This window comes from Podarcis filfolensis (assembly GCF_964270895.1).
Source record: "Podarcis filfolensis genome assembly, chromosome: Z".
Taxonomy (NCBI): Eukaryota; Metazoa; Chordata; class Lepidosauria; order Squamata; family Lacertidae; genus Podarcis; species Podarcis filfolensis.
In genome coordinates this window covers 34,836,968-34,853,269 of record NC_139617.1, presented here as the reverse complement: position 1 = coordinate 34,853,269, position 16,302 = coordinate 34,836,968, and the positions used below count along the sequence as shown (strand labels likewise).

The window sequence follows — 16,302 nt, the reverse complement described above, 5'->3', positions numbered from 1 at the left end:
AAAGACACACGATGCAACATGAGTGAGAGACGGAATCCAAGAGGAGGCTATGCAGATGGCGGCAGGTTTATAAAGGCAGGAGAAGGAACTGATTAGTTAATGAACTGAGCCAACCACAGCACAGTACGGGTTACCTGGGACCTTGCTGGGTTTGCTCCTATGGAAGTGGTTGACGCAGATACTGCCAACAAAGAAATAACAAGTTGCACCCCTCCAGGGTCACTGCAACATTATACTCTCCCGCTGCTCATGCCCATTTTCCTGACTAAATTAATTAGAGGTGCCTGTTCCTAGATTCTGTTAACAGTTGAGCAACAGGCTGAAAACAACCCCCACTGAGATGCTTTAGGAGCACATGGGACCATGGTCTGGCTCACAACTCAGCCATGGTCAGCTGGAGGTCTCCTCCACATGGGAGGTGTACAAGTCACAACTGTGGTGGGGTATGCAGGGAGTGTCCACCCAGAGGGTATGGTGCAGCAGGGAGGGGCTATGGCAGCAACATGACACAGTTTCACTGTTGTTTCAAAGGGCCAGTAGTGCAAAGGAACAATGCCATTTTGGTGGCTCAGCCACTGGCAACCAAGAAACTGAATTGATGTCACATGCCAAAAAGGATACTGGGAAGCCCAGCTAGTTGAAGCTGCATCTCAACCAGACTCCCCAGACAGCTTGGCTATACCAAGGATGGCTAACATGGCACCTGCAGGCACCAGTGTGCCTGTCACTATCTCCAATGGCACCCATTAACAATTTCAGTAAATACCCCCTCAAAAATCCAAAATGCATTCAAGACTTTTTGCTCTCCCTGCTCAGTTCCTGTTTGCACGGACTCAGCCTATCAAACATCAATGTCATACCCTACCCACCCACAGCTGTCATTCTCCCAATGTGGAAACCCATACATGCTGCTCTCTGTACCCCAGAACAGCCACAACACATCACGTGCCCCTATGTCAGGATCAAGCTAATAGCTGACAAATCCTGAGCACCTTCTAATACCAGAACACAAGGGGTGGGGTACTAAGAACTCTCCCTCTCTCTATAAAATAGTAACAGGTCTAAACACATTTTTACAAATGCCGTATTAAAATGGAAGATTTATTGGGGGTGTCAGGAACAGAAAAGAGACTTGATTGTGTTGTACTTAAAAAAGGTAAAGGACCCCTGACAGCTAAGTCCAGTCGCAAACGATTCTGGGGTTGCAGCACTCATCTCGCTTTACTGGCCGAGGCAGCTGGTGTTTGTCTGCAGACAATTTTTCCGGGTCATGTGGCCAGCATGACTAAACCCAGGGGTAGGCAACCTAGTCGCTTCTGGCGAAACCAGAGCAGCGCACGGCAACACCATTTACCTTCCCGTCAGAGCGGTCCCTATTTATCTACTTGCACTTTGACGTGCTTTCGAACTGCAAGGTTGGCAGGAGCAGGGACCGAGCAATGGTAGCTCACCCCGTCGCGGGGTTCAAACCGCTGACCTTCTGATCGGCAAGCGCTAGGCTCAGTGGTTTAGACCAGTGTTCCCCAACCTTGGGCCTCCAGCTGTTTTTGGACTACAATTTCCATCATCCTTGACCACTGGTCTTGCTAGCGAGGGATGATGGGAGTTGTAGTCCAAAAACAGCTGGAGGCCCAAGGTTGGGGAACACTGGTTTAGACCACAGTGCCACCAACGTCCCTTATGATATGGACATGGTGATACACCAGGCAACCCTGACAACTGCAAAGCTGTTGCGGAGACATCTCTTTTTTCCACTTTTAACTTGTCTCTCCCCCCCCCCCCCCGCCTTTTTTTAAGTACGGCAGAAATGAGAAACCTGTGACCCTTGGGATGTTACGGGGAATCCAACTCTCATCAGCCCCTGCAGCCAGTATGGCTAATGTTCAGGGATGGTGGAAAGTGGAGTCCAGCAACATTTGACCCCTGATCTAGCTTGCAGGATCATTCCCTACTGCTTGCAAAAGATGGAAGAAGCCCTCTTATTTAGAAGAGGCAATCCTCATGAGAGAAGAGGTGACCTCTTCTTAGATCAGGGAACTGTGTGGCCTTCCAGACCATGTTGGGACTCCAGTTCCCATCAGCCCCAGTCAGCATCGCCCAGCCCAAGCCCCAATTCAGCTCCAGCTCACACAACCCAGAAGGGCATTAGGGCTTCCTTAAACTGCTCAGCTGGGGGTGGCAAGCCCCCATATCACTCTGGCTCAAGCAAGCTGGTGCGGCAGGGGGCTTCTTCAAAGGCTTAGGCAGGCAGAGCCTGAGAAGTGCTTGCTGTGGGTGGGAAATACATCGTCCAAAACTGATGTGAAGTCCATTTCACTCACTCTTTACTGACCCCTGAACACTCCTTTTGAATACAAGTGACAACCATTTTAGGTACGTCCAAATGACACATGATCACTAGTGCACAGGTCCTTTTGGACCTGGATAAGGGAAGAATGTAGGTGGAATGGGGGAGGGGCAGAACACACTTATGCGAGATCTGCCAATACATGTGGGGGCTGGGAACAGAACCCCCATGTGGGGGTTATAACCTTTCCTAACTTCTCAAACTATGGTTTACACAGGTGAGAACAAGTGCCTGGCTTGTCTGCTTCCCACTGTGTTAAAGCTTTAGCATTCCATTGTGGCTCACATTAAACCACAAAGTATCTGAAGAAGTGTGCATGCACATGAAAGCTTATACCAAGAACAAACTTAGTTGGTCTCTAAGGTGTTACTGGACAATTTTTTAATTTTTTAAAATATATTTTGACTGCATCAGACCAACACGGCTATCTACCTGAATTAAACCACAGTTCCCTGTTACAACTGGAGAACTCTAGCTTAGCATTGGTTTATGAATGAGACTGATAAACCAGTATCTCCTGTCTTATTACAGAATCATAGAACAGTAGAGTTAGAAGGCACCCCAAAGGTCATGGTCCAATTCCTTGCAATGCAGGAATCTCAACTACCCTGGTTAGATGAGATTAAACCACACCTCCCCACTTGGAAACTGCCTTTGCAGTGAGAATAGAATAGAGAAACAAAGGGAGTGAGGAGTGAGCAGCACTAATGTACTGATACATCAGTAGTAGCAGGGAAAAGAACTTACATAGACAGAGACAGACCCATAAAATTGCTTCCCCAAACATTTACCCTGAAGTACATTCCTCTAGGAAGAACCCCAACCTTCTGATCTACCCACAAAAAAGTCCATACCAACAACATACAACCTACATTCGAAATCAGCAAGAGCAGCATCGTTCAGGCTTCCTAAGAAACAAGAGTTATGTCAGCTAACTCACTTATCTGAGACTTTTGATGCCCAGGATAAAGGGGAGTACGGGGGAGAAAAAGACTAGAAGTTCATGAGTGCCTGTCACAATAGAAGACGGCTGTCACAATGGAATTGTCACAAGGGAATGAGCTGTGGGGTCTCCCAAGGATCTGCTCTGGGACCTGTGCTATTGAACCGGGTTCAAAAACATGGTTAGAAACTCAGATATATAAGCTAGGCACCAGATGGCTCCTTAAACCAAGGTTAGTTGCTAAAACAAAATATCTAGTTGCCATTTAAGGGCATGATGACTCTAAAGTCTTCTTTTTCATAGACTGACTGTGACTGATTATCAGTTAAACATCTGGCTAGTTCTGATGACAACCCTGGGCTAGGTTAAGAACTTTGAGAACTTAAAGAAGAAAAGTCATTTTATCCAGGGACAGTCCACATATATATTGGTCTATTCCTACCTCTTTTTCTTAATGGCAACCCGGACCATTCATAACATAAGAATATTCTTCACAACTGTGAACAAAGCAGTGGGGTAGGGTAAATGCAGACAAGTTACTTTTAGTCCAGCATCCTGTCTTCAAAGTGCCCAGCCCAGATGCCCATGTGGAACCAGCAAGCAGGATTCAAGCACAAGAGCACTTTTCTCTTCTTTGGTTTCCAGCAACTGGTATTCAGAAGCACTGCTGCCTTCAAAGGTGGCAGCAGAGCATAATCATTGTGGCTAATAGCCATCGATAACCCTCTCCTCCATGAATTTGTCTAATGAAAACAAGGTGGTTTTTTTAAAAAAAAAACAGGATGGTGAAAACTCAACCAGACTGTGAAGCACTCTAAAAGACCTCTCTGAACTAGATGAACAGGTGTCAAAAATAACAGATTTTAAGTAAGAGTAAAGTAATGCATACCAAGCAGAGGTAAATCCCTAACTCGACTTATACACTGATGCGGGTCTGAACTGGCAGTGGTTGACCAGGGAAAAGGATTTGGAATCATGGTGAATAATACCACCATTATCATTATTTAAATAATTTATATAAGAAATACTTCTGAAATTCATTTCAAGAAGAAATGCCAAGGCGCTTCAATAAACATGCAAAATCAAAGTTTGCATGTTGGTATTTGGCAAGATCACAACAATGATTATTACATGTATAGGGAATAAAAACAGACCCTCAGAATCACTTACTAATGAAACATTTTTGGCAAGCCTAGTGGATACTAGGGGACTCAAACCCATACCTCATCCACCACATATCTGCATATTGTGGGTTGAGCCTGAGAAACCCTAGTTTGCCCATGGCCAAAGGTGAAGGAGTTGAAACCCAAGTTTCTCAAGCTACCTCTGACAAATCATGTGGCCTCCTCAGCTACAATGCAGGTCACTGATAGAGGTCAACTATGCATATGCAACATACGAGTTCAAAAGTTAAAAGGTCTTGACACAAACCTGCTGTCAGACTAGAAAGCAGTTTTATGGCCAACAAGATTCTAAGGCAACTCCATACATCTTTTCACATACGCTCTAGAGCAGCAGCCTCCAACTTTTACAGGGGTGGGACCCACCTTTAACCCAACCCCCACCACCATCACATTTGTATGCCGCCTTTCCATAGTTAAAATGATGCTCAAGGCAGCTTTGCAATATGAATCATTTTCATGATTGCAAACATACCAGAAGTAGCCATAAACAGGAAATAAAACACATCAAAGGGTACACAACAAAACTGAACAAATTCCCACATAATTCATTTTAAGATCTAAAAATAAAGATACAATAAATAATATCAATGACAACAACACCGCACTAAACAATACCCCAAGATTCTGTTCACCTCCCAGGTCAGGTGGGGAAAGTCTTGCAAGGTGGGGAGCAGGTCTTCCAGACCTCAGAGCTGAACATGTTTGGAGACCCATTCCTTTTTTTCTACAATAGATGCACTGTGTTAGGGCTGTGAATCCAGCCCACCTTAGATCAGTCCACAAGCCTTTTTTGGATGGATGGAGGGTCTCAACACATCAGCTGAAGACCAGTGCTCTAGAGCAGGGGTAGGCCACCTAAGGCCTGGGGACGAGATGCGGCCCAATCGCCTTCTAAATCCGGCTCGTGGACAGTCCAGGAATCAGTGTGTTTTTACATGAGTAGAATGTGCCCTTTTATTTAAAATGCATCTCTGGGTTATTTGGGGGGTCTGCCTGGTGCTTTTACATGAGTAGAATGTGTGCTTTTATTTAAAATGCATCTCTGGGATATTTGTGGGGCATAGGAATTTGTTCATTTCCCTCTCCAAAACAAATATAGTCTGGCCCACCACATGGTCTGAGAGATGGTGGACCAGCCCATGGCTGAAAAAGGTTGCCAACCCCTGCTCTAGAGTTCACAAGGGTCCTTTCAATCGAAAAAGGTATTTAACACACACACTGTGTGGCATCAGCCAAGCATTACATAGAAGCTGACATGTCCCAAGAAGGGCAAAAATTAGCAGGAAAAAAATAAGAAAGTTCAGATTTCAGGGATGCAGGGGGTTGGACTAAATGAGCTTTTGGATCCCCCTTCCAATCCTACAATTCTATGAGGTTTATTCTCAGTTATACTGCCACAAAGCTTGGGAGCATATTTGTAGTTAGAGAACACTACTAGCCCTCCAGCATTTATCATCATGTCTTCCACTATAGACAGTGTACTCACCTAAATCCCCTTTTCACACACCCCCTACTTTCAAGAAGATCATTAAGAGGCCTTAAGGAGTTCCCAGATTGCTGCCCTCTCCGCAAAGGATAACGGAGGGCAGGGCACAAGAACTTCAATCGTTGCTGATTTCTACTTTCTGTCTTCCCGTCTTTCATTTTCCTTTTCAAAAGACCAGACCAGATAGAGGAATCTCTTGAGAAAGATTCTAGACTGGTTTGTGCCCCACAAGCAGTAATGATTATGAAACGAGACAGCCAATATGTCTTCTGGCAACTAACATTTGTTTGCTGGCACAACTTTTCACAGGCCAGAGCAGAAATTGGGAGCTCCCCTGTTTTCTACAACTCTCATCATCCAGCCCTAATTGAACATGCTGGCTGAGACTGATGGACTACAGATTCCCCATCCCTAGCCTAGAGTCTATTTCCTCAAGGTGTGTGAAGTATTAGAGTCAACTAACAATGATATTATGTACAGCACTTTCCACACACACACCAAAAAAATAAGAAGAGATTACTGGGAATTGTAAAGCACACCAGGTAGAATGCAGCTCTACCATTCTCAACCATTCTCAAGCAAACAGAAAGATCTATTGAAACATACATGTATGGCAGAGATATAAAGCAGAGCCTTTTGCCAGGTAGCACAAAGGCGTTATAAATCTGCTCTATGGGAGAGAGGCACCTCATGCTCTTTCATAAGTATGGAGGGTCAAAAGTTGAACAGGTGCTAAATACAGTACTGTACTGGTCACCATATCAACTGGTCATGGTGGCTTAAGAGTTTGGCATAGGGTTGTCAAAAAGGCAGCACATGGGGGGAGTTTAACCCTTTCCTGCCCTACCCACAGTCCCAACCAGAATATGCCAATGGAAAATAAGGCAAATTTATTTCAGGAACTATTTGGGCTCTATTGAGAATTTGATCACATCCACAGCATACATTTAAAACACATTAAACCACAAAACTGCTCCCAAAGAATTATGAAAACTGTAGTTAGTTAAAAGTAATGGAACGTGTAGAACTGTTCCAAGTTCCCAAGATTCTTGGCTGTGTGTGCTTTAAATGTATGAAGCCTGACTGAGAGAACTGCAGTCCACAAAAGTTTATACTACAACAAATCTGTCTTTTAAGATGCCACAGGAATCTGAGCTGCCACAGAATGGCAGCCCTCTGGATGGCGAAACAAGCAAAAATCATTAAATTAGAAGAGAACTCTTCCAAAAGTATCATGCTGGACATCTCCTGGTTCTGGCCCCTATCATCTGACCCCTACTCCCCACATTCCTCTCCAGGAGCCTCCCCCAAAAGAACTCAAGAATCTCTGACAAACACATCCCACTCACGCCCTGAAGAGATAAAACCAAATGAAAACAGTGAACAGAAAGACAAAATTGCCAGCTTCTTAATTCCATTACACAAATCTGTGTGCTGAGGCCCAACGCTTACAGTTCCAGTTGCTGTATCTGAAGGAGGATACAGCACAGCTGGAAAAGGCATAGAAAAGGACAACTCTTCTATGAGGAAAGGCTACAGTGAGATTATTGAGAATGTTTGCCTTAAAAAGTAGGTACATAATGTGCAGGGGGAGGAGAGATACCCCCATTGTCAGAGGCAACATACCTCTGAATACCAGTTGTGGGGAACTGCAAGTGGTGTGTGAGTATTGTTGCACTCAGGTCTTGCTTATGAGCTTTCCAAAGGCAGCTGCTTGACTACAGTGAGAACAGGATGCTCAACTAGATGAGACTCTGCTGTAACACAGGTTTAGATTCACAGGGGGGTGGGGAGCTAGCAATAGCTACTTGCCATCTTGGTTGTATGGCAGGGGCAGCAAAACTGTAGCCCTCCAGATGTTATTGGATTCGAAATCCTATTAGCTCTAGAGAACACAGCAAATGGTCACAGTGATGGGATCATAGTCCAACAATATATGGGACCCAAAGATTGAAGAAGGCTGGCTAAGGGGGTGGGAGGTACACCACATGGTATACAAGAACAGGCCCTGCAGGAGCATGATTTTCCATTGATTACCCTGCCGCCGCCGCCGATTCCCTAGGGAGCTACCTCACTGTGTCCTAATGGTAGGGCCGGCTCCAGGGTCGGTGATCACACATTCCTAACTCAAGAACTCAACTCAGCCACATCTGCTGTATGTTACCTCCAAGTTCAAGAGGGGTACTGTACCAACGTGCTAAGAAGCAACATCAAGGACACTACTGCCTTCATCTATTTCTTTACTTTCTAGACATCTTGGGAAGATATCTAATGAGCAAAACATCTGCCTTGCATGTAGAAGGCCCCTGGTTCAATTCACAGCAGCATCTCCAGGTGAAGCTGGAGAGAGAATCCTGTCCAAAACTCTACAGAACTGCTGTCAATCAATGTAGACAAGACTAAATGGACCGCTAGTCTGACTTTGTATCAAGCAGCTTTCTATGATTCCACGAAGGGCTCTGGCTCTGCTGCAGAGCATCCGCCTTGCATGCAGAACATCCCAGATTCAATTCCTGGCATCTCCAGGTAGGGCTGCAGCTTTACTGCCCACTGTGAGAAAACAGGCTGCTGCCCTTGTGTCCTTGATCCTACAAGGCTCAGTTTTTACTAAGCCATCCTAGGAATAGAACAGGGGTCAGCAAACTTTTTCAGCAGGGGGCCGGTCCACTGTCCCTCAGACCTTGTGGGGGGCCGGACTATATGGGGGGGGGGGGAGAAAACGAATTCCTATGCCCCACAAATAACCCAGAGATGCATTTTAAATAAAAGCACACTTTCTACTCATGTAAAAACACACTGATTCCTGGACCATCTGCGGGCCGGATTTAGAAGGCGATTGGGCCGGATCCGGCCTCCGGGTCTTAGTTTGCCTACCCATTGAATAGAACATTCATGTCCAAAGGCAGTCCACTTGGCAGGTGGGTGTGGCAATAGCAGAAAAGGGCTGCTGTTTTCACCCCCAGCTTATGGGGCTCTCCAAGATGCTTTGGTCTTACTGGTTTGGGTGGAGGGGAAAATATAATGACTGTTTGATTCTACGTCCAGCAGAACTCATTTAGAAGTTCCTTAAAAAAAAAAAAGACAAGAGAGACACCATCTACTTTTGGCTCTTCCTCAACTGGACGTTTACATCTGGCTGAAGAGCAAAAGCAGAGGAGCCCAGCCGGGCAATCCCACAATTTCTGCATAGAGACCAGCAGCCTTTGGTTCCCTCTCAACTGTCACCCAGAGGCAGACTGAAACTGTTATCTTCCCACCCACCCCCATTCTTCTTTCCTCTTGCATCATGTATTTTCGATAGCAAGCCTGTGAGGGTAGGGACTGTCTTACTACTGACCTTTGTTAAGCTGCTCTGTGAGCACCCTGTCCCCCCACGGCCACTGCCATGGAGCAGGGTAAACAAAATTCTCTGAACAAAATAGATGAAAACATCATCAGCATAATAAAACTTTCATTTTTATTCAACAAAGCCCTTTGGGTTTTATTAACCATGACAAACATTAACTGTCCAGAGGCAGTGTACCTTACAAAAAGCAACTGCTGGAGAGGGCCATCGCCCCTTATCCTGCCTGGGGTGCGGCTCCCAAACAGGGCAATGGGGTGGTGCTATGAAAATTATTATTATTATTTATTAAATCTGTATACCCGTAGGTCTCAGGGTGGTTCACATGATAAAATCACAATATAAAATCACAAAATACATAATCAAAAGAAAAGCAACAACAACCCAATAATACCCCAGCACATTTTAAAAGGGCGTTGAATATCGTATTGGCCACTGTCATGAAAACATGACAGTGCCCAATATAGACATTTTGGGACTAAGCAAGCAAAGCTCCACGATAGCTTTTTCTAGCTACAACAGGGAGCAAAGGCTTCATGCCCACAGGAAGTCTACCTTTGGAGACCAGTTGCTGAAGGAGGGAAACGGGTAGAGAGGGAAGCCAAGCAAGGGAGGAGAAGGGCCGATTTGGGAGGGCTTCCAAAAAAGCATCTGGGCTTGAAAAAGAGGCTGCTGGGCTACTCCTCCATGTCAGAGGAGGGGGGGAGCGGGAGGTGAGGTCATGCAAAAGAGAAGGAAGGCTGCTTCAATTCCTGCATTGCAGAGGGCTGGAGTATATGACCTTTGGGGTTCGACTTCCGGGTTGGCGCCATCGCCGAATGGCGGACTCCCTCCGAGCTCCGGAGGGAGCCGGCTCGGCAGGGGCTGGGTTTTACCGCACCGGCGATGCGGGGACCCTTAGAAACCACGGCCACGGGGGCCGTGGACTTGGAGACTCGGCTAGCACCGCTAGCGCCCTCCCGACTCGTGAAGGAGCCTTTTTAAAGGCTACGGATCGGGTGCCGGGGAGAAGCGTGGTGCTTTGAGTCCTCTGCCATCCCTGCCGAGCGAAGCCGCATGCCATCCGGCGGAGAGCGCTGACTTCTTCCATTGAGAATTTGGACTTTTAACAACAACCCGTGAGTAAATTGGAAATCGGGTTTAAAAGAAGAAAAATTTTTTGGATTTGAGACGAGCGGGGGGGGATCTAAAAAGGAAGTCAGTCCCCCTCCCTATTGTAGACATTTTAAAACAAGGATTGGGAAGCCAAGGCCCAAAAAGAACGGTATCTTTGCTAAAATTAAGAATTCCATGATGGGAAAGTACAAGAATTGTGCTGGAGGAAGAATTGAAGGAGAAGGAAAATGCACCCCCCTCCCTGGGAACCGGGGCGATTGAGGAGTGAGCCTGGTGAAAAGAGCCGGTGATTTTGACAGCTGTCAAAGTAGCTGTCAAAGTCGGAATTTTAAAGAGGATTTTATTACAAGGACCTTGCTGGTCAAATTTGTTACAACTTGATATAATTTGTTAAGACTTGAATACAAAATGGCGAAAATACGGAGAACAATCGGATTTTTGGAAACAAAGTTACAACAACCCCCCTAGAGGAGCTTCGGGACATTACAAAGATGGGCGTAAGCCGGGAAAAATACAACACTTCGGAATTTCACAGAACTGGTTATCTCCTGGGAAAGCTGCAAAACTGAAACTGAATCTCGTCTACAGGGTGTTTAGACTAAAAGGAGACAACAGAATACTTTACTGAAGAAGGAAGGGACTGAACGCAAGTTTTTGTTCCTGAATAACAACAACCCATGTAGAGTTACTAAACTTCTGAATAAGAAAGTTTTAGCAGCGGAACAAGAGGAAGCTGGACTATAACCTTGAAAGAACAATGGGGGGAATTTTATAATTTGACATTTTTAAAGATTTAGGAATTAATTTTTAAAAAGTAATCCTAAAAATGGGAAATAATTCTGCAAGGAGTTGGGGGAAAAATGGGATTGATGGACTTAAGACTTCCAGGCTGGAAACATAGATTGGAGGATAAGGGAAATTAAACCGGGGAAGGGGAGGGAGAATTAGAATCCAAAGGCTTGCAACTATTTTCTGAATTCGTTTTCTTTTTTCTAATATATTTCTTATTTTTTTATACTTTTATTCTGTGTGCTTTTACTTTAATGGGAAAAAAGGGGGACATTGTGGAAAGAAAAGGGGGCGGGCTATGGGGAGAGATCTTTTGCTTTTTTTTTATCAAGGGTGTTGCATAAGGTTTGTATAAATTTAAATTTGAACAATGGGGTATATAAATTGTGCTTTAAATCAGAAACAGAACTTGTGGAAACAACAATATGAAAGGGGAATACGGTAGGGGTGGGGGAAGGGGGGAGTCCCAGAAAGTGGATGTTTGAAAATAAGGTTCTGAATGTATCTTCATAATTTCTTTTCTTCTCTTTCTGTATTTTGGAAACTTCAATAAATATTATTTAAAAAAAAAAAAAAAAAAAATATATGACCTTTGGGGTTCCTCCCAACTCTACAATTCTATGACTCTATGAAACATCCTGCTTTGGGAGGGGGCTTCCAAAGTGGAATCTGAGTTGGGAAAAATGGGGAGGGCAGTGTTAGAAACTCAAATACGTAAGATAATTGCCAAATGGCACCTTAAACCTAGGTTATGGTCGCCACAACAGAATATCTAATGGAAAATCTAATAGTAATGGAATTTAGTAGTAGTAGCAGCAGTAATAGTATTCATTTCATTCCTATACTGCTTTATCTTTTAATGAAAAAAATCTCAAAGTGGTTTACAACACATTAAAACATCAAACAAAACAATCCAGAATATAGTCATACCTCGAGTTGAATGTGCTTCAGGTTGAGCGCTTTCAGGTTGCGCTCCGCGGCAACCCAGAAGTAACAGAGTGCGTTACTTCCGGGTTTCACTGCTCACGCATGCGCAGACGCTCAAAATGACGTCACACGCATGCGCGGAAGCAGCAAAATGCGCCCTGTGCATGCGCAGACACACGGTCGCGTTCCATTCAGGATGCGAACAGGTCTCTGGAACAGATCCCATTCGCATCCCGAGGTACCACTGTACAACAAATTCAAGCTTCAAGAAATATATTTCAGAGCCTTCTCTAAGTGACATTTTGCTTTCCCCATATTTATCTATCTACTTAATTTATATAGCCGCCTCATGGCAGAAGTACTCTAGCATGTCAAACTAGGACCTGGGAGATGATCAGAGTTTAAATCCCCAAGTCATGACGCTCACTGGGTGACCTTGGGCCAGTCGCAGCCTCTTAACCTACCTCATAGGATTGTTGTAGGGATTAAATGGGGGAGTGAACCATGGAGAAAAAGGTGGGATATAAATGCAATAAATAAGCTCTTCCGCTTACCTGCTTAAGAAAGCTGGAGGGGCCAGTCAGATGGAGATGTCAGTTACCAACCTGACATCCAAAGATTCCCACATAGTCACAATTGGACCTGCACCAGTTGCAAAATGCACCTGGTGAATTTCTAGCATGGGTATGTGTGGCCAACATTAATTATACTCAGGGTTAGACGCACTGAAAATTATTTGGCATGAGTAGCTTGAAGTTGACTGATTTCAACGAGTCTGCTTCGAGTATTATTATCAATAAATTGTAGTTAAACTTACTACCAATCCTTCACCAGCAGGTCCCAGGATTGGTTCAAACAATTTAAAAACTAGAATTAAAAACAATTAAATTGTAAACAATATTACAATCACAGTAATGGGGTGAGCACCCAAAACACACCTCAGGTGCCGAAGGCCACTTAGGCAGGCTATAACATCCTAGGTCAAAGAGACCCACAGCTGGGCTCTTCTTGGATTAACTTGAAAACCTGGAGAGCTGCAGCTAGTGTGTGTAGAAAATACAGGGCTAGATAAACCCCAAAGGTCTGACTCAGTACAAGGCAGCTCCCTATTTAATTCAAAACCCTGAGGACTGGAACCTTGCTGTAACTTTAGGGGAAGGGCCCCTAAAGTTCATCATTAAAGCACGTGCTTTAAAGTTCCCAGGTTCAATCCTCAACATCTCCAAGTAGGGCTGAGAAATACTCCCTGCCCAACATGCTGGGGAATTGCTGCCAGTCACTGTGACAATACTGAGCTAGACAGACCAAGGGTCTAACTCTTTTTAGAGGAAGGGACCATGGCTCAGTGACAGAGTATGCATGCACAAGACTCCAGGCTCAACCAAAGCAGCATCTCCAGTAGGGGCTGCAAACTCTCCCCTGCCTGAAACCCCGGAGAGCCTCTACCAGTCAGTGTAGGCATTAGCGAGTTAAGACAGATCACAATACTCTGACTCAATATAAGACATATCTTCCTATGTTCCTAGTTTTAAAACCATGACCCTATTCCTATGCAGTTTGGTCACAAGCTGAAAAGGCTTCTCCACACCTGACACACAGCATTAATATATGTCGCCCTTTCCCACACTGGTCTCCCAGTGCATGACAGGTGACCTCTGCCTTCTCCCATATGCCTCATCCAGGCCTGCCCCAGACCAGCCTTCTGAGCTTGATGGACCAACAGTCTGATTCGGTATAAGGCAGCTCTGACCATCAGGTCCAGTCATGACCAACTATGGGGTTGCAGCGTTCATCTTGCTTTATTGGCCGAGAGAGCCAGTGTACAGCTTCCAGGTCATGTGGCCAGCTTCTGGTGAACCAGAGCAGCGAAAGGAAATGCCATTTACATTCCTGCCAGAGCGGTACCTATTTATCTACTTGCATTTTGACATGCTTTCGAACTGCTAGGTTGGCAGGAGCAGGGACCGAGCAATGGGAGCTCACCCCGTTGCAGGGATTCAAACCACCGACCTTCTGATCAGCAAGTCCTAGGCTCTATCTTAGTGTAAGGCAGCTTCCTGTGTTCCTATATTATGGGGAATGGTTGTAACTCTGTTGCATGCAGAAGGCCCCAGGTTCAATCTTCAGGAGCATCTCCAGCCACAGCTAGGAAAAGACCACCTGCCAAAAACTGCTGAAAGCTGCTGCCTATCAATGTAGACAACACTGAGATAAACAGACTCCAATATTCCAACTTACATTATGCCTCATTGTGTCCCATGGGGAAAAATGTCTCTCCACACTTGACACACACCCTTTCCCACAATGGAATCCCTTCTCCCAGGAGGAGTTGTGGTGGGCCCACCTTCCATATGCCTACTCCTCCTGCCCTGGCTTAGCCTACCCCATCCCAGCCCACTAAGCTAAACAGGACAACGTTCTTACTAGGTATAAGACAGCTTTCTCATGCACCCACTTAACTCATCCCTTTATTCAGAACCACAAGGACTAGAATCTTGCCTTCCTCTTTAAGAGACAGAATTGTGGCTTGGTGGCTCCAAGTCCATTCCCCCATGCCCACATCTCCAGGTGGGATTGTGAAAGGTCCCTGCCTGAAAGCCCTTAAGAGCCACTGCCTGCCAGTGTGGGCAACGCAGTCTGCCTCGTTTGGGAAAAGCGGCCACAGTTCAGTGCTAGGAACGTTTCCTTTACACAGGACCGTCGAGTTTTCCCCCAACACACACACACCAATCCGCCTGAAACGCTGGACAGCCTCTGCCTGCCAGTGCAGGCAACACTGAGTTCGACCCACGCCAGAGAACTCGGGAAGTTGTCTCGCGCGCCACGCTATGGCCCCTGGATGGGATACAGTTCGGGGCAGACCCCTGGAAAGGACCAGAAACGCCTCCTCGCGCCGGCCTCCCTTCCTCCCACACACCCCAGGAGGAGGCCCGAGGGGCTACCCTTCCCCACTTCTCCATATGCTGCCTCCTCCTGCTGCCAAGGCCGAGGCGCGCGGGGTGGCGAGGGGCCAGGCCGGGCCCTCCTCGCCGTCTGCCATGCGGCCTTCGCCCCCACCCACCCGCTCTTACCTGGCGGACGCGGTGCAGCGCGTCGACGAAGCCCTCGCTCTTCCCCGCCCCCGCGGGTGCCGCGCTCGGCCCCAGAGCCAGCTCCGCCATGACGCGCGCGCCGCCGCCGCCGCCTCGGCCCAGGTCTCCTCCCGCCGCCGCCTCGGCCTCCTCCTTCCTCCTGGGCCTCCTCCTTCCTCCTGGGCCTCCCCCCGCCCGGCCGCTCCTGCCGGCCGCTCACTCACTCAGCCTCTCCTCCGTCCAGCGCCCGGGGGCTCAATCTCGCTTCGCCTTCCTCTCCCTCCCCCCCTTCTCCCTCTCCCTCTTTCTCTCTCCGCCTGGGGACCCGTACCCGGAAAGGGAAATCCCGCCCCTCGCTTCCGCTCGAGACAGGAAGTAGAAGGAGGGAGGGGCAGCCAGGGAGAGGAGAGACAGGCCGGGAAAGAGGCGCGGCGCTAGCCGAGTGAACCTCTGCTTCCGGTGGAGGCGGGTGGGAGGAGGGGGTCACGTGGCCAGGGGCGGGCTCCGCGTGGCTCCTCAGGAAAGGCCCAGATGGGAGGAGCCTAGGAGAGGAGGAGACGGGACGGGGAGGAGCCTTAAAGGGTAATACAATATGTACTGTGTATATTTGCGGTGATCAAAAGCACACCTGCTGCGGGTTTGTTTTTTAATCTAGTTTTAACGTTCACCACGTTTCTGTTTGCATGATTCAGGGCAACTGCAGGACTCAGGCCTGTTGCAGCGCTTTCAGTCACCTTTTGTATTTTGATGATGATGATGATGATGTATGCAACCTGCAGAACTCCAGCTTTGGAGTCACATTTTATGTTTGTATAATTTAAATAATAATGTTTATGCCAGGTGCAGGGCTCAGACTTGTTGCAACTTTTGAATTAACATTTTATATTCAGATAATTTAAACAACAACGAGAAGAACAATATTGTTGCGTGCTGCCCAAGTCACTGAGCTGCGCAAAATTCCAAGGGTTCCAGGTGCTTATGCCATGTTCAGTTTCCTTGGAAGCAGGAATGGTGAATACTAGTGTTTAAGGATATATGGGTTTATTTACACAAATTTACCGTGGTCTCCCAAGGTCCAACACTCTAGTCCAGGGGT

At 46.6% G+C, this 16,302-nt stretch overlaps 1 protein-coding gene and 1 long non-coding RNA gene across 12 annotated transcripts in view; one reads left to right on the top strand and one right to left on the bottom strand.

Annotated features, from left to right (window-relative positions):
- The window catches only part of FUBP3 (far upstream element binding protein 3), a 63,913-nt gene extending 48,335 nt beyond the window's left edge, over positions 1–15,578 (bottom strand). For 2 of the 9 annotated variants that reach the window (XM_083596424.1, XM_083596428.1), the window contains exon 1: positions 15,431–15,563. Coding sequence is in view for 5 of the 9 variants with exons in the window: in XM_083596421.1 (XP_083452547.1) it covers positions 15,207–15,296 (90 nt within the window). In the remaining 4 variants the exon portion in view is untranslated. Of the gene's footprint in view, positions 1–134; positions 177–3,219; positions 3,352–15,206; positions 15,347–15,391 lie in introns of those variants that run through there. The other 7 variants (XM_083596420.1, XM_083596422.1, XM_083596423.1 and 4 more) reach the window with 5 other exon arrangements.
- Positions 15,579–15,723: 145 nt separating this feature from the next.
- LOC310754571 overlaps positions 15,724–16,302 on the top strand; it is a 30,142-nt gene continuing 29,563 nt past the window's right edge. For all 3 annotated transcript variants that reach the window (XR_014543870.1, XR_014543871.1, XR_014543872.1), the window contains exon 1: positions 15,724–15,843. This is a non-coding gene — a long non-coding RNA (uncharacterized lncRNA). The remainder of the gene's footprint in view (positions 15,844–16,302) is intronic.